The sequence below is a fragment of the Heloderma suspectum genome, chromosome 12 (assembly GCF_057233095.1).
Source record: "Heloderma suspectum isolate Gila_16-S chromosome 12, 16-S_ref, whole genome shotgun sequence".
Taxonomy (NCBI): Eukaryota; Metazoa; Chordata; class Lepidosauria; order Squamata; family Helodermatidae; genus Heloderma; species Heloderma suspectum.
In genome coordinates this window covers 15,333,875-15,358,440 of record NC_139469.1, presented here as the reverse complement: position 1 = coordinate 15,358,440, position 24,566 = coordinate 15,333,875, and the positions used below count along the sequence as shown (strand labels likewise).

The following is a 24,566-nucleotide window of genomic DNA, read 5'->3' as shown; positions in this document are numbered from 1 at the left end:
GCATACACACAATAGCCTAAACGAAGAGTAGCTTTCTCAAACAATTGTCAATTTGCAACTGAGGTGAACAAATCACGGGTCCTTTTGCTGCGCCATCAGGGAGTACTTAATATATTTGCATAAATACAGTCATAGATAAATGCAGTTCAGAAATTCAAGCTCCACCGCCAGTGCGATTCAAGAAATTTATTAAGTCATACATGCAAAACATACTGCTAAATCGCATTACCAAAAAGATCAATGTAAAAACTTCACAATCTTGCAAACTCCATTTATATTTTGTTCTAGTAGTTGAAAGGTTGTAGTTCAATTGTGTTCTTGCCAGCATCTGGGATGTATGGAACATTGTTAGCACTAGGTTACAGAACCTCACAGACCCAATTACCATTACTAGATCAATCAACAGGCGGTACATGTTCACGGTGAGGTTAAAAGGGCAATGTCAGCATTAGTAAAGTTACAGCATCAGGATACCTGGCATATGGTGACATTAGAGAAAGGTCATTAAGGTGGAGTGAAATATTTAAAAAAATTACTAGAACTGGTGTATCTGCTGCACATGATTTTTACACCAAGTCACCTGAGGACTAAAGAAAGCCTCTCAAAAGCATGTATATTATTAGGGCAGAAGGAAAAACTAAGACAGAAACGAGGCTATGCTTGAATGTTCTAGTCTACAAAAAATGCAAATATACTCAGAAAGGTTTTTAAAATACAAGCTATATTGCTCAGGCGGAAGAGATTCTACAAGAAAAGCAACTAGCAAGAACATGTGAGGGAATGACCAGTTCAAAGTTGTAGTAAAATGAATGTCCTACTGGAAAATGCAAACAAGTCATCTATAAAAACACCAACCTCCCCTTCAGCTACTGTTTAGTTACAACAGAAGGTTTCATTTTACTGGTTTTTTATTAAACAAAAAAAACCATTCAGTTTAACTAGCTGGTTCACAATGTAGTGTAAATTGATCTTTAGTGTCAAAATACTGTTGGGCAGTTTCCCTTGACCAACCCACTTATCTTTCACCAAAATAATATACTGCTGTCAAGGAAGACAATACACTTCAAGGAAAATGGTTTAATCACAGTCCTTAATAGGCAGGAAAGCATTTATTTTTTAAAAGGGGGAATCTGTATGTTGTCAATTATTGCATTTGTTCAGGTATGAGAAAGAATGCTTTGTCCGGCAGTTGGATGAATGCATTAAACAGCAGCGTTTTCTTACTGATACAATATCTGGAAAAAAATTATAAAGTTTTGCAATTCCTAATAAACATTAGTATCTTTAAAGACACCTGTTTGACTTAAAAAACAGGTTTTGTGCTCCATATAACAAAGCACAACAATGCAACATAGTAATGAGCAGATAATTTGGCAACACTCGATTAATCTGACCAAAAGGACTTGGAAAAAATAAGGCTTTTATATAGGTTTGTCTTTTTTAAGGATCTCTTTAGTAGAAGAAAAAAGAATCTAACCTTTTAAAGAAAGGGCAACGTGAAATTGATGATGGTTTAAAAAAATTGATGGAAGAGAACTAATTTTTAAACAGAAGAACTTGGCAATTGGTGTGAATGCTCCATTGTTCCAAGCAAAGCACAGAAGGTTCCAAGAGGGGGACAGGGCAACATTACAGCAGCAGACATTTTCTCTTCCTCTTCTTTACAGGAGGGGGGCAGAGAACCGCTCGAATAGCTTCATCAAAAACTGTCTTGAGACCTCGCTGTGTAAGTGCTGAGCATTCTAGGTATTTTACTGCACCTGCAAAACAATGAATAAGTATTTCATACTTACAAATCCCAACATCCTAACCTCAAGGAATACAAAACATTTTTAGCAACAGCCAGGATGGATGCTGAAGTCTCCCCAGGTGAAACAAATTCTACAGCCCTGTGACTGAATTTGAGTTATGCAAGAACCACCAACTTAATGCTCACAGAAACAGGTCAAAGTCCTACCAATCTCTTTTGCCATAGCAAGGCCTTGTGGGTACGTGATGGGAGTCAGCTTCTTTTCCTTGAGTTTTTCAATAGTGTCTTTATCATCTCTGAGATCGAGTTTGGTTCCCACTAGTATGATGGGGGTGTTGGGGCAATGATGTCGCACCTCTGGATACCACTGGGAAAAGGGGAAAAAATGGTTCTCTCTGGTTATGCAAACAAGAGCGTACACATCACGGATGTAACAAAAAATTAACGTTTCAAACAAACATTAGGTATGAACAACTGTCTACCAACTGATCAGCCCCCAATGCATAGAAACTGAAGAATGAGTAATCCCCTTCTGCTTCTAGCGGAACCCCCCCAAAACAGAAGAGAATAGTGCCCAGGGCCAGGCATGCAGTTGAAACAGACTCCCCGCTTTCTCCCTCTTGAGGAACTGCTTGATAGGGCAGAGCCAGCAGGAGGGATTCCTGCCTGCTAGAACAGCTCTGGGACCCAATCTAGAAATACAGCTGTTCCTGACTCCTACTATTTTCTAGGCAGTGTACAAAGCCTAAACCATGTCTGCAGCTTACAAATGTAAAAAGGGGTGGGGAGGAAAAGAAGCAAACTAGTACTAATTCTTCATAAGGTTATGTACATGTTTAATGACTGAGAGAATGGCCACTGAAACATAGATCTGGGGGAGGAGGATGGGACCAACAGAAGTTGGTCCCAGCCAAGCAAAATGCAGTGTGCTGTGCTATCCCACCTCTGCCTCTGCTGCGACCAGGTGGAATGGCTGCTAACAGATAACAGGCGCATTCAAACTGCAGAAGCTGTAATCATCTGTTCAGCCCACCACAAATGGTCTTGATGAGGAAGAACCCTAGATTTCTACTTCCCAAGTCTATAGAACCCAGAGCAGAGGGAGCACTTGGGAAAACTACTATAGAGGTAATCTAAACTTGGCCAGGAAGTAGGAGAAAAACTCCTTTTCAGTGGCTAATCTTTACAGGACCCAACATGTCACCCAAAGGGCCCAAATTCCAAAAAGTAGAAGCATTTTGAGGAGGCAGCTTCCTTCTCTTACTCCTTTGACTAATAGCATTTATCTTTATACTTGACGTTAACACAAAATAGCAGTTTGGTATCATTTTCATTTGCAAAAAAATTGTATTACCAGCATAATTTTCACAGAGGAAAAAAACTACAGCCACATACCAGTCGCAACTCAACTGACAGAGCAGCTGGACTTGTCAAAATTTGGCATTCTGACATCTACGGTGAGGAGCAACTTCATACTCTAAAGAAAATATTTCGTTTTCAAGGGACGCAGAACTTCTAGCAAGCAAATCCAAACTACTTATGTTTAAAACAGCAGTCATGAGTGTTCATTTAAGAATCCATTTCGAGGGTAACTTTTTGGAGTTTTCGGTTGAGTATTTAAAAACACCAGCTTATTCTGCTCCTGTAAGTACAGGTTAAAACTTGAAAAATACCCCCTAAGAAAAGGCAACTGTTTTTCACTCACCTTTGCACGGACATTTTCAAAGGATGCAGGACTCACAAGGGAAAAGCAAATTAAGAACACATCCTGCAAAACAATATTTTAAGAATCTTAGTCTCCAGTGATTACTTTCTTGACTTAATGATTTCTCCATATAATCAGGCTTCTAGTTCCACTCATGGAGATTTCCACTTACTAATGGATAGCAAGCTGGGCTGGTAGCACAGGAACACCTTAACACCTTGTTTCTTTGGAGTTCAAGATGTGATACAATTTTAACATGTAACACCGGAGAAATCCACCAACCTGAATCCTAACCCTATGGCCTGACCAGTTACTTTCTGTGTCACACACAACATTGTGATCGCTGACAGGCTGTGCTAAGAAGCCTCACCTGAAAAAACTGGTGCAGATTCATGATTTTTGACATAAGGTTCTTCTAATCTCAGTACAGCTGTTCATTTGAGCGCAAACACTGGCAATACAGGGAACAGTATATTATGCCTCTTGTACTTAATGCCTCATGGAACATGAGACACACATTTGCCGGGGAGTAAATCCCACAGTTCAATGGGAATTACTTCCTAGTGACTATATCTGGGATTGCATCCTCAATCGTGCGTTACATTCAGTACATTCCTCTTATCTTTGCTGTTATGCAATGCTCAAGTGAGCTTAGTTTATAGCAAATATTAATGTGAAATACTTCAGCTTCCTCTTCTTCAAAGTCACTGGAATCCACATGTACCGCCATCAAGACTTTTACCAAACCATTCCCCCCTTTGCAGACCAGGAGAAAGTTCTGGGGGGCTTTTGACTAGAACAGAGGCACTAATTATTTCAAGGAAGAGATGACAGCAGCCACAGAGAAAAACATACTGTGGAACTGTTGGGAAGACTCATTTAAGACTAGGTATAAATCTGATACTGTCTAACACCCCCCCGCCCCCTACACCTTGGTCTGGTGTAGACCAGACTTGGTCTACACAAAAGCAGGTGAGGTGGTAAATTTTTCCTGGACTGAGCAAATGAATGAAATTACTGCACAGAGCAAGTTAACATGTAAAAAAGATTTCTTCTTCCCTGAAATGGTGTTGTTGTCCCCATCCCCACTTTTACAGAGGCATATTCAAACATACAACTAGCATCACCACTTATACACGGTACAGACCATGAACAGTGTTACTATCTCATCTGTTTGTGGAGACCAGCACTAACTCATTGCTTTATTATGGCACTCCACTCCAGCATAATATAATGACTTGGGGGGACAGCAGTTGCTATACCTTGTTCTTAAGGAGTTATCTGCTAGTCTTAGGAGCAAAAAAGGGGGGAGGGCTACACAAGCCAACATGGTGGCAAGCTGCCATTCCTTTTCCACACGTCTCAAGTGCCCATTTTCCATCTGAGAGGCTCTGCTTAGCTGTAATCACTGGGAAAAGCACATTTTCTGCTCTGGCATCCTCCGCACCCCCTTTCAGATCACACCAAATACAGATAAACAGCTTGGCCACTAAAGAATCAGAGGTACTTTGGAGTGTTAGTTGATTGGATTGCAGCTCCAGGGCTTCTGTTAGGTCAGCACCTTGATACCTCCGCTGTTAAGCACTTGCAACCATAATTATCCATGCAACGGGACAACTGGTGAAGAGCAGTTCATGTGCTCCCATAAACCCTCTGCAGCTTCTCCAGCTTGCCAGTTATGAAGTGTCTCTTGACCTTGTCCTTGCCTCCTTCCACCAATTCCAAACGCTGCATTATTTCCCCTTCAGGAAAAGCAAGGATTACCTGAAGACTTTCAAGTAAGTGGCTTTTGTATGATAAAAGTCTGCTCTGATGTGACAACTGTTTGTTAAAGAGCACATTCCCTTTTAAGAGAAAAACAGACTTGGTGCTTGCTTGGATCCATACGGTGATATGAGGGCACTAGAATGTGGGAAGCCAGTTTTATGGCCGCAGGAGCAGAAGCAAAAAAAAGAGAGATGAAAGAGCTTGGAGCTTAATGGTTGAAAGTTTTACATACGCAGAGCGGTTGACGTTTCACCCTGGGAGTTAAATCCTTACCATTCGTTCCTTCATCCTAATAATAGCATGAAACAACTTCAGTTAAGGTTAGGAGAGACTTAACGGAAAAATAAGCTCTTTGCCCATCACTTTCCATACCTATATGATCAGCTGAATCACATGGTATGACCCTCCTAGGATTGGACTACTTCAGAATTGCAGGTGGACAAACTGCACGACTGAACGCTCCCCTACGTGAAAACAAACTCCTCCCCTACTCGTAGAAAGCTAGTCTACCCAAGGAAAAGTGCTCTAGCCTAACTCTTTCCTAGTGCAGCTGTTTTCTACATGGGATATTTTTAAATGCAGGGATGCCTTCAGACGTGCCATCTGCACACACATTTTCTGAAGTGGTGCAGTCCTAGAAATACTCTACTTTGTGATTTACCTGAACATGTAACTCAGCTCTATGGTAGCAATGCTAAGCACATTCACATGGAAGTGAGCACCATTGAAATTATAGAAATTTTCCAGCAATAAGCGCACTTACATTCTCTTTTGTGGGACACACTAAGCAGTGCATTTGTAGAGCTTTTTACTGAATCCATTTTAGCTGCATTACTGTACAATAACAACTTAAAACCTTGCCAATAGCACATAATGTACTTGCTCGATCATTTGGCCCAAAGCACTACAATACCCTTCCTTAAAGTTACAGGTATGCATTTGCATGGGCATGTCTGAAAGGTAGCTCAATATTTTAGTTGCAAATATAAAAAGGCATTTTAGGTTGGCAGCATCAAAGGCTCTTTTGGCAACCCTGTTATTGGAAAGGTCTCTGTTCTCTAGTTGGCATAGCACTTCACTCATCTTTAATTTGTTTTTGACCTCTTAGCAGATGAGAACAGGCCAGCAATCAGAGCAGGATCAACACTATAGCAGATGCTGATCTCTTTTTGTCAAGGCTTAAAGTAGCAACCCAGCTGCATGTTTGAGGTGTGCTTTTTCCTCATCACTTCATGGTTACCCCAGATGAGTCACTCTGCACTCTGGAGTCGCTCTTGGAACAAAGAACCCTTTTCTGTTCTCTTTCTGGCTTTTCCAGCAGTTCTCTTGGAAGCAGCAATATACCCAACAACAGGGCACTGCCAGCCCCTTACTCTTAGGCTAGAGATGAAAAAGCCCCATTTTGCTATTTCACAGAGCATGCAAGCAAACACAGGAGCAGAAACCAATTCCCCAGAGTTGTAAATGAAAAACAGTTCGTACACTAAGCCAGGAAAGTTCACAGTAATAAAATGCGTTGGCTTTTTAAATTTCTTGGATGGCAAGTGTTTTGTTTTTGTTTTGTTGTTTTTTACACGGCTGGGAGGGTTTAGGAAAGCTTTGCTCCCTTTCTCTGAAGCATATGAACTATTGGCTATTTGTTGTCTGAGTAGATATTAGACTTTGAATTTCAGTTCAGCCACAAGCTCCCTTGGATGGCCCTGGACCTATCACACTCTCTCTCAACCTCTGTTCCCTGATCAATAAAGTGACCTGTCAAATACAGAGGATTGTTCTGAGCATGAATAAGATGAGGGAGGAAAGGCTTTCCACACTGAAACTTAAGTTCAGTCGAAAACTGTAACAAACAGTAATTAAATGAGCCACTGTTAGGTAGTTTGGCTAATTCTGATGATTTAGACAGGAAGAAAGGTATTTATCTAACAGAGAAAAATACATTCTATTCAGAGTTGCAAGACCTGCTGGAACTACACAGAACTTGAGAACAATATTTATTACAGCAAACGCTGTTAACTGCTAGGATGTCCATATGTATCAGGATATAACTTCAAATATATGGACTGGCAAGATATGCATCCTATTTTTTGTTGCTTGCTTTTATTTTGGGAGCAATTTTATTTGAGTTTAGCTATTTTCAATCAACTCTCATAAGACCTGAATTGGTTGAGTAATTGTTTACTTGACATAAAACTATCTTAATCTATCAAACAGGGCAAGGGAGCTAACTCAAAACAAGGTTAATTAACCTTGCTAATCCATATCTTTGGAAAATGAGATTGGGGAGAGTTGAGCTACAGTAGCCACTGAATTTAAGAGCACACGACATCAATTCCTTCCTTTCCTTCTGCCCTCCTTGGCCACCCCCACCAAGAATGGCCAAATGGCAGCACACGCCAATTCAATCAGCAGCTTACAAGGAGCTGCCATCCAAGTATATGGATGCCAGTATAGTTTGTCCCAACTGCTGCCATCCAAGGTGATTCAAATGAACTCATTTCAGAGCTATGGCTTTGCCCACATTTTCATTTAAATGAGCCCCTCTGTCACAATTCATCTCTTGCACCCCAGTGAAAAGCTGAACATCATCAGTGCTTAGCAATGATAGTATCAGACTGTGCCTGAACAGCAAGAACAAAGGCTGTTTTTTAGCATGGTTGCTGACCTCCCAAGGGCCTTGCTGGTGAAACTATTCTGCACCTTAGATTTCTTATGTGTGACGTTTTTCTGATATATTCTGAGCAAGGCACTGATGGACTACCTATTCGGGCAGTGCAACTAATCCTCTGTGGTCCAATGGACACTGCACTAAATCAAAACCTTTAAAAACACTGAGCTCAGCCAAGTTGCCCATGGATAGCTCTGGGGAAAGCAACGACTTCAGCCTCAGCTTCCATTCTAAAACATGGGAGCAACAAATGACCTCCTCCACAGGATGAGCACGCTAAAGGGTTAGAGAACTTGAGCATGTTAAAATGTAATGTTAGCAACAGTGATTAAATGGCAGCAAGGAGGCAAAAAGCTGTTGCATTAAGGGAAGCTTGCAATTACAGCACCTGCACATTACAGGTTAGATTTTTACTCAAGCCATTGGAACGCTCACCTCCACAATGACCAGCAGAAACAAATGGGAGTCATGCAGAAGCACAGGCACGGCTTCAGACAGGCGATCCGGCACAGCAAAGCAAATACGCAGTTACACTCATATTTAGCTGGCAGCACAGGATTGTGTCTGAAAGGAATTTGTGAAGGAAAGTTTTGCAGGCTCTTTGTTTAGACATGGTGATCCTGCACCACTTGCTAAACCCACATACTGGCCTGGCTGAGCAAGACTGTTGCATCTGAAACTGCTCTTGGTGTAGGGCTTATGCAACAGAAATTCCTAGTAGATCACACCTCTCAGATTTCTTCAGGATGGCAGCTTCCAAAACAGCTGGTTTGGAACTGTAGTGATGAACCAGAACTGGTGGGAAAAGTACGGAAGGAGACAGCCACCAATTAATGTGGAAATTTTATTCAATGACTGATCTTCTGAACTATGCCTTCCACATCAATGCTGTTACTAGCCCCTGGTCTGCTGCCTGGACTAGGAAGGATCAATACAGGCATCACCACCAGCCCTGTGTGTCTGGCATGCTGGATTCACATATTTTACACTCAACTGGAAGCACCCTCAATCTTCTGCAAACCTGCAATTAGAAGCCACATAAACACAACCGTCAAGTCTTCCACTATGAAAGCTTACTGTTTGTGGATAAGATAAAGGGCGTAGTCTGTCATAGTCCTCTTGTCCAGCTGTATCCCACAAGCCCAGATTGACTGGTTTCCCATCAACCATCACATTGGCAGAATAGTTGTCGAAGCTATAGGGAGGGAAGGAAACATGAGTATATTCTCCTTAAAGCCTAGTCAGTTTCTGTGCAGTATAATGCTAAAAACTGGAAGCTAGCAAGATCTCTGAATCGCACTTGAGAGCAATACAGAATATGATACTTCTGTGGTAGTGTTCCATCTGTGGAACACCCTCTCCAAAGATCTTATTTGGCACCTTCTCTATAGAGTTTTAGATGTCTGGGCAAAACTGTATTTGCCCAAACTTTTAGTGAACAGTGATGTACGTTTTTATTGATCTTTTTACAGATATTTTTGTAATTTGATATTGTGATGTTTCTATTTTTCTATTTCTTGCTTAATTTACTGTTGTAAGATGCCTAGTAATACGTTAAAGATCAAAATAGAAATATTTCACATACATAAAAAATAGGATACTTGTGTTGTGTCACATGAAGATTAATTTGCTTGGAACAGCTCCTGAGTGAATCCCACTAAAGCACATTGGGAGCTATATAACACTATGGCTTTGCTCTTCTACAATCCTCATTTGTATCAGTGATGCTTCCTCCGAATCCTAGTGGATTGTGCTTACAACTACATGTTAAATGGTATATCATGTTACATCCAGAAAACCCTTTGCCCTGACATGCTAGCTTTTCAGGGACAGGGAGCTAGCTACTCAAAAAAGATGCAGCTCAATAATTCAAGCAAATATACTATTCTGTCTATTTCTAAGCAATGGGACTGAAATACTATTTAAAACAGAGATGCGCAACATGTGGCTTGTCACAGATGCCTTGGTCCCCCACATCCACCACCACCACCACCCTGTTGCTGCCACCTCTTCTGAGAGTCCTCCTTGTGTGCCCTGTTTCTCAGCAGAACTGGTCTCCCACCAGTCCACCAAACAGGTGTTTGGCAGGTTGGCAGGAGCTTGATCCTTCAGGGAAACAAGATGTGCGAGGAGAGCCATCCCTGAGTAGCTTGCTTCCTGGCAGAATTGGGCTTCTGCTGGCCCGCAAACAGCAGCTGGGCAAGCACCCTATTTTGCTGGGAAACAGGCATGCAGTGATGACTCCCATTATGGGGCTTGTTTCCCAGCAAAACCGAGAGTGCTGGGAAAGAGGGTGCACATGAGGAAAGTCACCCCAGCAGCATCGCTGGAATGTAGGTGAAGTTAAAGCCTCCCCAAACCCCAGCGATTATTGGCAGGAGCACTGGGATAAGGGGGAGTCTTTAACCGTGTCCCATTCCAGAAATCTGGATCACTGGGAGGATGGTGAGGCTAAAACCTCTCATCCTTCCAGCGATCTGTATCAAGGGGGGGGGGGGGCGTGCATGTCCGCATGTGTGTGGCCTCTGCCCCTCCCCAATGCAGCCTTTGGGACCATACAAGTTGCCCCCCACCCTGATTTAAAGGGACCAAAAACATTTTCCACCACATTCACAGCCCCTGACAGACATACTCCTTTCAAATATGCAATTGAGAAAAAACAGATGTGTATGCCATACACAACATTTTAGACAGAAGGGGACTTCAGACTTGTGCTTCTTGAAGAGCAGCCCCGATCCACAGAGCAAACCACTTTTGAAATATGCTCATGTCCATGGGTGTACCTAAGTAGCTCCCTGGAATCCTGCCCACTGTTTAAAAGGGCCCTAAAAGGAAAACGATGATAAAATTTAGTGCCACCCACTGAACCATTTAAAACTACCCCTCTGCTATTAAATGTGAGAGGCTTAAGAAAGCTGCCTATGCATTTATGGCTATGAACCTGTGGTCAGAAATCCAAATTCAAATTCCAGCTCTGAGTGGCCTTACACATCACTTTCCCTTAGTACAACCTGCTTCACATAGTTTTGCAAAGAGTTATACTGGCCTTGGGACACCAAAAAACCCTAGAAAGAGATTTTTAAAAAACCGGAATACTCACACAGTGGGTATATATTCTCCAGGAAATGCATTGGTTGTATAACTGATGAGCAGGCATGTTTTACCCACAGCACTGTTAAGGAAAAAAAAAATTCAGTGAGAACACATTCACGTGAACAAGCAAGCCATTCAGCAGAACACGATTAAGCATCAAGTTGAGGCAACTTGCTTTCAAACATGGTAAATTTAATCCTGTAACTGCAGAACAAAACTTAATTTATTTCCAGCTTATTCCAAACCTGCTAACTATAGTTTCCCAGTATGTATATAAGAAGAAATAGTTCTGAAAACTTCCAGGGTTAATTGCAGCGCACCAAAAAGTGGGGAGGGACAGGATGGTGAGTGGAAAGAGCACATCAACGAAAGGCTTGTGCAAATCTTGACTTATTAAGCCAATATGATTGTCCAAACCAGACCAGTATGACAATGAATCCCAGTTGCCAGGGGAGCGAGGGAGTGGGGAACAGCTGAGCAGGGATATTGCTTTCTTTTATTGTTTGTGGGCTTTCTGGAAGCATCTGACTGGCCACTGCAGGGAACAAAGATTTCGTACTAGATGGGTCTTTTGGTCTGATAGAGCAGGAATGTTATGTTCACTCTTCTGAGGAGCCCTGGAATTTTTTAGAAGTGTCAGCACAAGTTGGAAGAAGAAGCAACATGCTGTAGATTTCAGAGGACCGTTTAGCAATTTAAATGTACGACTAGAAGTCAAGAACTTCCAACTTTGTAATCCCAGCTCCAGGTCACAGGCTGTTTAGTTTTCCTATCCTGAGCAATGAGGTAATTGCTTTGCAAGAGTGCTGTGATTACTAGTGTTTGCAAAGTGCTTTGAAGATGAAAGCCACTGTGTAAGCATTAAACATAATGGACTTTTGTAGAGAGATCAGTTATTGTGAGGCGTGGCTGTGTAACTCTGCATTCCTTGAAAAGCCTGTTATAGCTGTTCCATGCATTCAAAGACTTGGAGCATAACATACCTCGTCCAGACAACTGTACCCAAGAGAGATCCCTCGATACATGGAGAAGTATATAAATGAAACAGGGAAAATCCCCCTTTTATATGAACACAAGTCTCGGGTTTTATCCTCTAGGGTTAGAGAAATGCCACATTCAAGTAGTCTCTGCTTCATTTGTTCACTTCTCCCCGCTACAACAAAAGATCCTGGGAACTACTGTCAGTAAGGTAGAATACAGCCATTCCACAGAGGAGTGCACAAATGTAATTTTAGCTGAGTCAGTCCTATACATTACAGACCTAACCCAGGATTGGACATAGTGTGGCACAAGGGCCCAAATTCTGTATCAAGAAAACCCAGGAATCTGTACCTATAATTATGCAACTCTTTATGGCCTTTTAGATTACATGATTATTCTAAAATGCTCTACTGGATTGACAGGAGTTATATTTCTTTTTCTGTGTTAAAGAAATACAAGCACGGAGATGTAGATTCAGACATCTGATCTCTGCTGAAAAGACTGACTGCAGCAGAGCTATTAAGGGAGTTGGTTTCATTAGTTCAATTGATTTCCCAACCACCTCTTATCTAGTAAAAACTGGACCTTACAAGTGCCCTGCAAAATTCCATCCCCCGTCCCTAGAAAACTGTCAAGCCTTTCATCTTTTGATGCACACAAGGAAATTTTCAAGTCAGTCTTGTAGGACTGCAAGGTAGCCTGAGATTTTACTTCCAAATATCTAGGGCAGGAAATAAGAGATGTAAAACTGCTGAAAATTTTGAAGACATGGGGAAAGAACATCCCATTTTGGGGTGGGAGAAAACTGAAATATATGCAATATTTACCTTATCAAACCTAATGTTACTGCTTTAACATAAAATGCACCATTTAAAACTTCGCATATAAAATGTACTACTTGGCATACTGGTTTACAGGCCAATTCTATGCATATTTACTCAGAAGTATGAAACATTCTGTTTATTGGTGCTTACTCCCAGATAACTGTGCAGAGGACCACAACAGCAAAAGTATAAACACCTTAATTTTATACAAGCAAAATTGCAAATATATCCAATACTAGAGAAATTTGCAAACTGTTGCACCCTATACTAACCAAGCTCATTCATCTTCGTTTTTGCCATCCAAATGTAGGAAAACAAAATGTTGTAGTCAACAAAAGAAAGTTAATTATTTGGACAGACACCATCTCATACAATCAGTTAAGGACTACTAGGATATTTGGATATCAAGCTAACCTGTATAACACTGAAAACATTTGAAAACATTTGAGTGTTGTATAGCTCTACAATATACACAATGATCATTCTCTAATGCTGTACATTTTTATCTAAGACATCTTCATATTTATTTATTTATTTATTTATTTAATTTCTATACCACCCAATAGCTGAAGCTCTCTGCACAGTTCACAAAAATTAAATTCATACTACGTATTTTAAATAAAACCTCATCTTAAAATGCATTTCACTCATTCCAAAACAGAAGATATTTCATAGATTTGTTTCAGTGTTCTCCCCAAATTCCCATTTTTCTCTTGGAAAAATAGAAAAAATTGCCGGGGGTGGGTGGGGGATGGAGCGGGGTGGAGGAGAGAAGAGAAGAAAATGCCAAATCTTCACATCTCTAGGCAGGATTTCCTCCCCATTCAGTTCTGGTGCAGCTATAACATTTTCAGTCTCCACAGGAGGGATCTTAAGACTTGAGAAAGTATTTGACAAACTACCGCCACTTCAACCATGAATAAACATGCATAGGATTGGACCATATGTCACAGTACAGGAATGAATGCATTGCAGGGAACTTCCAGTTCTACAAAATCACACCTAAAATAACTGCAAGGTTCTATATCATAATCCCTAATATATATTACAATCCCCACTGCACCCACAAGTGCAGTTAAGAGTTTTAAAAAATCAATATTCTGGTTATAAGAGGGTACTTTCTGCTTAAAATGGTAACCAGTCAGGATGTAAGCCCTTCTCCCTTTTAACATCCTCATACGAAGCCCAGCTTTGGGTTCCATCAATATAAGCCATGAAATCATGAAGGGTTTCAGGCTGGGCCTCTACTGTTTCTCTACTGTGGCCCTTGTAATCTGGAACTTCTTCCCCCATAGTAAATCTCACCTGAATCCAAGATTGTTGGGTTTATTAAGCTCTGTAAAACATCTTACTTTAGAGCAGCTTTCAGTGACTTGTTATGACTTTATTTAAATTATTGTACTGTTTTAGCAGATTTTATTTTATTTTTACAAATTCCTGTTGTATTTTTTGTATGTTAATTTCCTTGATTTTACAAACATACTGTGCAAAATTTTAAAATAAATAGGAAGGGCCACCAGTGTTGTGCAGAGAATACGACTGGATTTAGATATTGGAGAGGTTCAAATCTTTAGTTCAGCTATGAAATTCAGCAAGCCCATCAACTTCACAGGGTTCTTGTTGAGAGAATAGATAATGATGCACTCTGTCCCATTTTGATAGCAAGTTTACTCAAGATCATATACTGCAGGTTTGGATTTTTTCCACCCTATTTCCTTGAGTAACAAGCCTTTCTCCGATTTCCCATATGATGGGAAACATCTACCAAAACCACTCCAAACCATACTGGAAAGAAGCAGTGAAAGATTTTCAAGTCAGAATCAAGACAACTGCCTGAACAGTGTTCATGTAGCACACATCAGGCAAGTCCACTAAGACAAGGAAGTGCCAGCAAGAACAAACAAGTCCCACAGGCCTCCATTGTAGAATACTCCCATTCTAGGCTTCCTGCCTTCTCTGTGCGCTGGCTTTCTGCCCTATGAATCAGTTCTGTACAGATAATCAACTCCAAAATGAAGGTTTCATCTTCCCAGACTGATTCACTCAATTGAAGTATATGAAAAGCTTTGAAAAGTCTTAGGGCAGCCAACTCCTGTCTAGGGAAAAAATAAGTCTAGGATACTAGATGCGTAACTATTTAAAGCATAGAATTACCACAAGCCAGAAAATTGTCAAGATAGGTGAGTTGTTGTCCTAACTATACTGAGCCTAATCTTTCCTATCTGTACTTGCAAAATTGCTCACTTTGAAAGCATGACTGGAAGTAGTTTAAGTGAAGAATGCATCTCCCGCCTACCTTACATATATTTAGATCTGCCTATATTTAAAAATCAATTAATTTCCTTGAGGTTAAAAATGGTTTTACATACACTTTATTTTGGGGGTGATTATTGTATGGCTTATTCAACTTTTCTTAAGCACACTGTAACCCTATTCAGCCGTTTAAATGCATGAGGAGGGGGTGCATTCTAGCCCACCCCCCTTTACATATTTCTGCCACCCTTTATCTGTGAAGGAAGACTTTCGGAAGTGGGGATGATGCTCTATCTCCACTTCAGAAACCTGCCCTCCACGTGTAGAGGGAGAAAGAAATACGTGGCAGGGTGGGGCTAGCACACTCTTGCTCCTCACAGATTTAATTTACAAACATCCCAGACAGCAGAATAGGGCTTGTGTTTTGGGTAAAATAATATTAAATTAGATCTAAAATAAAATAAAGGAATACTAGCATCTTAGAACTATTGTGACACATTTCTTCATGGATTAAATATATAGCGAGCCAAGTTCCAAGACAGACATACCAACTATATAAGGATGGTTGTGATCATGGCATAATGTGCCAAATATGTGGAAAAACATAGATTCCTCAAAACTTCAGGTGTCAAATAAATAGGTAAGCTGTTATTGTTAGTGATCAGAGGATAAGAACTGGAAAACTAGAAATGGGACCTCTGATGTCAGCATACTTTTAACTGTCTGCTCTTATCTAAATCTATCCTTCTACATTACTGTAATTCTCATCAAGAATACACCTAAATTACACATAAAAAATTAAACATCTGGATGCAAACTCCGCTAATATATTCCAATCGCCATATTTGGGTTTGCAAGACTGAAGGACTTGAGAGAGTGCAATAAAGTTCTATTTACCACAGACTTACATACAAAATAGCATACATCAGAAATCTTTAAATTCACCAATCAACAATTCACCAATTGTGATTGTAAGATTGTTCACCAATTATAACACCAGTGGTGTATTGTACATTATGTGTCCCTATTAACTATTACATGCAGCGAAGACCTGCAGACCTCTGAAAATTAGAATTACAGAACATAGCAGTAAAAGCAACTAACGGGCTAGGAATACACCACTGCATGGATCATGCACCACTGCATTGATCATTACATGGTCATAATGCACTGGATTTGAGGAGAGAGTTAGCATCAGGCCTCACAGATACAACTGGACCAATACTTAACTTTCACTGTTAAGCAGACAGGCTTTTTTGGATTATATCTGTGGAACCTTATTCTGCCATATGGAGCAAAAACAACAACCCACTAAACTTGGCTGTTTGCAACCTTGGGAGTGTATTAGGGCGCTGCACAATTCATTCTAGTTGATGATAACTGGATATTGGAGTAGTTCAAATCTTTTGAGATAATTGGCTCATTCAGTAAACTTCTTTGTACATGTTTTTTGTCAGGACTAGAGACCATCCTGGTACATTATTCTGGATGTGCTGTCAATCTCTTGCAACTTCCCAATCAGGTGGTTCCCTGAGGAGGCTGAGTACTTTGGCTCCCAAAGCTCTGTAAGTCTTTTCAATCACTGGCTATGTACACAGATACATTTTAAAAATGTAACACCCTTTTAAACATAGAGATAGAGTGTTTTATACATCCCTATCATTAGCTTTATGCTGTAACAGAAACTTATACATGTGAATCTATGAACAGTTTCCCATGAGGAAGCTTTCCTTTATAATTTTCAGGGCTTTAAAGAATATTTCTACCCCCCCCCCCCCACAGCTGAGAACTGTTTACCAAAAAAAAAAAAATCAATAAAGATACATACACAGTAATACATATATCATTACGACTCAAAAACTCTGACTGTAGTAGCTGTCCCTGATGCTTGTCACAGACCCACAATGAAAGCCCAGAAGCTATGGAGCGTACTGGGTGAGCTTTGAGCCAGGTACTCTCTCAGCCTAGTTTAACATATAGAATGCTTGTGAGGACAAAATAGCAGGGTGGGGGCCTTCCCCAATCTGCCGCCCTCTAAATGTGTTGCACTACAACTCCAAGCATTCCTCTCTTTTGAAGAATGGTGGGATAAAAATGTAAAGAGCAGATTAATAAATATATGGGCTTGCCTGATTTTTAGATACTGCTCTCATCAAATCAAGTTATTTAATGTCGGGCTGTTCTATCTCCTTTCTCCTCCTCTCAGGGCATCAAAGACCCAAACTACACTAGGGCAAAGGAGAGGCCACTTCAGCTAGGACAACCCCATGCTGGATGGAGGCAGCTTCTCCTCCCTTTAGGCAAGCTAGTTTGCTCCTATGTAGGATTGTGGTGGAAGTGATTAATCACAGATTTATATTTTCCACAGCATGTTTGTCTTGTCAAGATTTTAAATGGGTTTTACTATATTGTTTTCCAGTATTACAGAATGTATCCAAACTTTTGAGACATGATTCAGCTAAGCATCACTGAAAAACTGAAGGACTTTTATTGTTCTTGTGTGTTATATGGATTGCAGAAGCTTTAGATAGAAATTGGCTCTAGATAATCTCCTGAAATAAGTAAAGTTTTCTGGCTTACTGTCGAGCTCCTCTAGATATTATTTTTCACAGAACTTTGAGTCCTCATCCATATATATTGAATTATATTTAATTAGTTATCTTGTGGCTCTGAAAGATGAATATTCTTTTGAATGAAATTAGGTTTCTCTATAGATTTTTCAAACAACTTTCAATTTTTCTGTAATATGAAGACTAAACCACACACATATACACAAAGACTGTGATTTTTAAAGCTGTCATTTGTACTTCTCAGAGAAGCTGCACACATTTGTTGTGATGCCTAGTTAGATAACACAGGATTTTTGTTTCTGTTTTGAAAAAAAAATCCAACTGCATAGAACCAGTCTTGTTTTCCAGTTGGCCTCCAATGCTCCTCTGAGCTCTGACGTCCAGAAAAGGGGGGGGGGGAGATGAACACTCAGATGCTTGGAACAACCCCTCTTCAAGAACTGAAGAACATCAGAGGGAGTTGGGACACACACACTTCTTTCTACCTTTCTTTATAACAGAAGCCATGTGTCCTGTCACTTTGGAGGACCATCCGAAAGTGTGTATTTGAGTAAGTTAACTCTGAGTTATTTAATCCACAAACAGGTCAATGCCTAAAGGAAGTCAGGATGGTGCTACATATCCATGTTGGACTAAGATTAAGTGGGCATTTGAATTTGGGTCTCCCCAATCATGAAGCTCACTATCAGCCTAACCTACCACACAGGGTTGTTGCAAGGATAAAATGGGATGGATTAGAACCATGTACACTATCTTGAGGGCATGTGGTATACAAACGCAATAAATAAATATGCAGAACAGAGTAAGTTTGAATTTCAGTGGCTCAGACCACTAGAATCCAAGGTCATCCAATGAAGCTGAATGATGGGAGATTCAGGATAGGCAAAAGGAAATACTTCACACAGTGCATAATTTAACTATGCCATTCACTACCAAAAGATCATTTATTTATTACATTATTACCCCCCACCTTTCTTCCATTGTTTAACTCAAGGTGGCTACATGTGGTTCCCACGTGGTCTCCCTTCCAAGCCCTGACTTGACCCAGACATGCTTAGCTTCAGCAAGGTGGCTGCCTCATGTGCCTTCAGACCATACTGCTTCCAATTTGGAAAGATTTAAAGGGGGATTAAACAAATTCATGGAGGACAAAGCATGGCTACTCACAGTGATTATATGCTACTTCTAGGACCTGAGGCACCATGCGTCTGAATACCAGTTGCTGGGGAATAATAGTGGGAGAGGGCTAATGCCCTCATGTCTTGCTTGTGGGCATTCCATAGGTAACTGGTTTGCCACTGTGGGGACTGGATAGGCCTTTGGTCTCTTCTTACCCTGAAACTGGGTGACTTAACCCCTCACTCTCAAGAATTCTGCACTGAGTGCAACATACTGCACCCAGACAGGGTCTCTGCAGTATATATAAGACCTCTCTCATCATAATTTTGTTAGCCATACTATATAGAGAAATGGTTCCCAAACTTTTTTGAAGCTGATCCATCATCACAAAATCATAGAATAGTAGGGTTGGAAGGGGCCTATAAGAACATCCGAGTCCATCAGGTTCTTCAGGATCCTTTCCACTGATCAGCTGTGTGCACGCACAAATACACACATGCACAAGTGTTTCTTTAGCACACAATGTTTCTTTAGCAGTAAAAACATAAGAAGAGCCATGCTGGATCAGACCAAGGGTCCATCTAGTCCAGCATTCTGTTCACACAGTGGCCAACCAGCTGTCGACCCGGGACCCACAAGCAGGGCACGAGCGCAACAGCTCCCCCCCACCCATGTTCCCCAGCAACTGGTGTGCGTAGGCTCACTGCCTCTGGTACTGGAGGTAGCACATAGCCATCAGGACTAGTAGCCACTGATAGCCTTCTCTGCCAAGAATTTGTCCACCCCCCTTTTAAAGCCATCCAAATTGGTGGCCATCACTACACCCTGTGGTTGCAAATTCCATAGTTTAACTATGCACTGTGTGATGAAGTCCCTCCTTTTATCTGTCCTGAATCTCCCACCAATCAGATTCATAGGATGAGCCCAGGTTCTAGTATTTTGAGAGAGGGAGAAAAATGTCTCTCTATCCACATTCTCCACACCAGGCATAATTTTGTAGACCTCTATCACGTCTCCCCTTCCCCTCCATTTTTCCAAGCTAAACAATCCCAGCTGTTATAACCTTCTCTAATAGGGGAGATGCTCTAGCCCCTTGATCATTTTAGTTGCCCTTTTCTGCACCTTTTCCAGCTCTACAATATCTTTTTTTAGGTGCGGTGACCAGAACTGTACACAGTATTCCAAGTGTGGTCGCACCACAGATATGTACAGGAGCAGTATCATGTTGGCAGTTTTATTCTCAATCCCTTTTTCTAATTATGCCTAACATGGAGTTTGTTTATTTATTTAGGGTGTTTTTGCCCCACTCTTCAGTGGAAAAAGGCTCCCACAGTGGCTTACAAAGATGAGTATTAAGATAGCCCCTGCCCTTGGGCTTACAATCTAAAAGACACGACACAAAAGGACACTTGCTTACATTGAACCACATTTGCCATTCAGATGCCCATTCTATTCTGGAGAGATCCTTTTGGAGCTCTTCACAATCCCTTTTTGTTTTAACCACCCTAAATAATTTGGTGTAATCCACAAACTTGGCCACTTCACTGCTGATTCCTAATTCCAGATCATTTATGAACAGGTTAAAAAGCATTGGTCTTAATACAGATCCCTGTGGGACCCCGCTATTTACTTCCCTCTATTGGGAGAATGTACCATTTATTCCTACTCTCTGCTTTCTGTTCTTTAACCAGTTACTGATCCATAAGAGGACCTGTCCTCTTATTCCATGACTGCTAAGTTTATTCAGGAGTCTTTGGTGAGGGACTTTGTCAAAAGCCTTTTGGAAGTCCAAGTAAACAGTGTCTACCAGATCACCCGTCTACATGTTTATTGACACTCTCAAAGAACTCTAAAAGGTTAGTGAGACAGGACTTACCTTTGCAGAAGCCATGTTGATTCTTTTTCAGCTGGGCTTGTCCTTCTATATGCTTACTAATTTTATCCTAAATAATGCCTTCAACCAATTTACCCGGAACAGATGCTAAGCTAACCGGCCTGTAATTTCCCAGATCCCATTTTGAAAATTGGTGTTACGTCGGTTATCTTCCAGTCCTCTGGTATAGAGGCTGGTCTTACAGACATGTTGCACATTTTGGTTAGAAGATCAGGAATTCATATTTGAGTTCTTTGAGAACTCTAGGATAGATACCATCTGGGCCCGGTGATTTATTTGCTTTAAATTTATCAATAAGGTTGAGAACTTCATCCTTTGTCACCACTATTTACCTCAGTTCCTCAGATTCCCTTCCTGAAAACATCCCTTCAGGCACAGGTATTTGTCCTAGGTCTATCTGAACACTTTTCACATGAGAAACTATGGGTGCTGACAAGAATAGGATGGGAAAGCTACACAACACAAGGAGCTAAGTTTTGTAAGGATAATTTTTTCTTCCCTTTGAGTAATTGTATCAAGTTAAACTCAGGGAATTTCAATAGTACCCCCTCCACAATAAAACCAAATCAAGAGTCAATCAAGGCAGGGTTGGAAAAATAGTTCAAACACTTGGGAAATAGAATCACACTTAGGGTGCGATCCTAACTAGATAGGGAGCCGCCTCCAAACTATCCAAACCAAGGCAGGAGACGCACGGGGGGATCGTTCCCTCTGCGCCTCTCCTTCCTTGCTATTTTTTGCTAGACAGCTGTTTTCAGCTGTCTAGTGGCGGGGGGGGGGGCTGACCGGGAGAGGAAGCTGCTGCACGACACATTGGATATGTCATACGCACAACTCCGCTCTCCCTGTCCTGGAACGCCCCCCAGCCCAGCACCTTTTCAGTCGCTCCATGCTCCTCTTGCAAACATGGAGGATGGGGAGGCAGTGCAGATGAGGGGGGAGGTTGCCGGAAATGAGCATATCCTATGACAGTGTCTAGTGGCCATAGGATTGCTTCCTTAAGGTATTATCCAGAGCTAGGAAAAAAACATTTTCTTGTACCTGGATGACCAGGTGCCTGGGAACTTTCAAGAATTCGATAAATCTAGATCCCTTGTGAGAGGAGAAAGCTGCCATTTCCAAGTATAAAGTTCACGTTAAGTCTTTCAGCCCTTAAAATCAGCTATGCTCTAAAAGCCAAAACAGTGTCAGTCACTTACTACCCAAACGTATAACTTTTATGGAAAAGGCTTTAAGGAGAAACAAAGCAACCTACTTGTTTGAGTCATTGCTAAGTAAACATTTCAGTTGTACCTTTATTGATAAGTTAGTGTATCCACTACTACTTACCTAACACTCTAAAGAAATTGTGAATAAAAGCTCATATCACTACAGCTCATTTATTTTCATTCTAAAGTCTCAGAGCAATTTCCTTTGAGTAAACATCTTTAGGATCAAGGCAGTGGAACTGCCTTCCTAATAAATAGGTTTAAACAACTTCAACATGATTTGAGGAAGTGGATTTCCTTTGTTAACCTTAAAACAGAGCAGAGATTTTACATTAATACCACAGGAGACCAAAGACCAATAATGCAAAAGCCACTGAATTTTGGAAGCATCATCCCGTCTACTGATAGCTGTTAGAGACTCTACCAGACTTTATATGATACCATTATTTCCTCAGTTCAACACTTCAAACATCAAATATTAAAAGTTTCATTGCCCATTGTCTGTTCAGATTCCTTCCTCAACCCAAAAGCAAAGCAAGTCTTGGGGTGCTCTCCTGTTGCAAACACAGACACACACACACACCAGGCTTGCCTCCCATGGAAGAAAACCCCTCCCTTTGTATCAGCATCTCCTAAACAACTGCTGAATTTATGCAGTCATTTCCCCATATGCCCAGCCCATCCCTTACTGCTTGAGTTAGTAAACCAAGTAGCACTGATATTGAGAATCTGCTCAATACAAGACAGCTAGTGCTGCTTGTGCACTGTAGTCACCCCAAACATCAAGAAGGTTTATCAGGCAGGAGGTATTAAAGCTCCTCAGGACTAATCATTTGTTACATATAAAGCAATATTAGGAGCAACTAAGAAACGGGAGGGGTGGTTGCAAAGAGAAAGGAAAAAACACTCCAGGTGCGGCAGACCTTGAAGCCACGCTTAGCTGGGAGTAAGCCCCACTGAGACCACAGCAAGTCTTCAAGCACAACCCTACGCACGCTTATTTGGTAGACGGACCCACATTCAATAGGAATTTACTCCCACGGATGGATAGGCTTGCTACAGCCTTACAAGTTAGCCATGTGAAGGTCCCAGCTTGCATGAACAACTCGGGAACACTTGGGCTGCAGTCCTGATCACATTTACTAGGGAGTAAACTCCACTTAACACAGCGGGAATCACTTCGGAGTAAGCCCACACGGGATTTAGCTGTTAACATGATATCGGGGTGGAGAAGGGAAGAGCGAGCAGGGCAGAAAAGACTCGGCATTACTCTCCCAAAAAGGGTTAAAGAGATCGAAAAAGTGTAGGTAGGGGAAGGCCCCGCTCCACATAGCCGGCTCCAGGATGGGAAGGGGTTCATACCCAAAAGACGCAAAAAGGCAACCGAAAATTAGGGTTTGGCGAGAAGTGCCCCCTTCTTCTCCAGCACGACCCCTCCCGTGCAATAGGAACACCAATATGGGGGGGGGGGGAGGACACAGAAGTACATTTAGGGAACATGTGAGGAGTGCACCACAGGGGCCAACAACAGAGGGGGCCAAATTAGGGTTTGGCGAGAAGTGCCCCCTTCTTCTCCAGCACGCCCCCTCCCGTGCAATAGGAACACCAATATGGGGGGGGGGAGGACACAGAAGTACATTTAGGGAACATGTGAGGAGTGCACCACAGGGGCCAACAACAGAGGGGGCCAAATTAGGGTTTGGCGAGAAGTGCCCCCTTCTTCTCCAGCACGCCCCCTCCCGTGCAATAGGAACACCAATATGGGGGGGGGGAGGACACAGAAGTACATTTAGGGAACATGTGAGGAGTGCACCACAGGGGCCAACAACAGAGGGGGCCAAATTACGGGGGGGGGCAATCCCCTGGCTCCTTCTGGCACCTCCACTTCTTTGCACGCACACACCCCGGCGCCTCCCGCACTTCTAGGAAAGTCGCGACAGCCCCGGCCAGGCCGCGGGCCATGCTAGCCGGGGATAATGGGAGTCGCGATCCAACACATCTGGTGGGCACCGGGGTGGGGAAGGCTGGCGGCTGGCTACCCAGGCAAGATGGGAATTACTCAGCTGGGGAAAGCGGGTGGCGGCGGGTGTTCCCGTCAGCCCCGAGGGAGCGGCCGCGAGGGCCCACCCAGGAAGAGACGGCGTCGGCGGCACTCACCCGTCTCCCACCACCACACACTTGATGGCCTGCATCGGGGCGGCTGCTTCGTCGCCGGCTCCTGTGGCTCTCCGGGCTGGGCGCCGAGGAATCCGCGAGGCTTCGTGGCGTGTGGCGAGCGCGGGACGAGAGGGAGGGAAAGTCCCAGTGGCCTCCGCTTCTCTTTTTTTGAGAGGATGGAGCCGGGAGGAGGCAGCCCCGGGGAGCGGTTGCGGCGGCGCTGAGGCGACGGCCACCACCCAAAACGCGGGCCGGGCAAGCGGAGCTGCGAGGAAACAGGAAGCGGCCGCTCCGCTCACATCCGGCCGCGCGCTCCCTCACGAGCCGCGGGCCGGCCTGGACCCGCCTTCGGGATCTCTCTCGGCCTAGCCTGGCCTAACTCGAGCCTGACGGAGATAGTGGGGGAGGTGGGGGAGGGAGAGAGCGCGCGACGCGCTTCGGAAGCATTCGGCTCCTCTTCGCTTGAAGCTCCGCCCCCAAAACGAGCGGGCTCGGCCGCGTTCGGGCGCGCTTCCCAGCGGGGCTTGGCCAACGCTCGGCTTCCCTCCCCCCTCCTCTTTTGCGAAAAGGGGCTTCGGGA

At 42.5% G+C, this 24,566-nt stretch overlaps 1 protein-coding gene across 2 annotated transcripts; it reads right to left on the bottom strand.

The window, feature by feature from the left end:
- Positions 1-1,129: 1,129 nt before the first annotated feature.
- RAC1 (Rac family small GTPase 1) lies at positions 1,130-24,279 on the bottom strand. Of its 2 annotated transcripts, XM_084818464.1 has the most exons (7): positions 23,987-24,279; positions 10,988-11,059; positions 8,965-9,082; positions 5,455-5,511; positions 3,456-3,518; positions 1,958-2,117; positions 1,130-1,760 (listed from the first exon to the last, which is right to left on the bottom strand). In XM_084818464.1, the coding sequence occupies exons 1-7, from the start codon at positions 24,019-24,021 to the stop codon at positions 1,630-1,632; spliced, it is 636 nt and encodes a 211-aa protein (XP_084674590.1). In that variant the 5' UTR covers positions 24,022-24,279; the 3' UTR covers positions 1,130-1,629. The 2 variants fall into 2 exon arrangements, with proteins under 2 accessions (XP_084674590.1, XP_084674591.1); XM_084818465.1 differs by lacking the exon at positions 5,455-5,511.
- Positions 24,280-24,566: the final 287 nt, after the last annotated feature.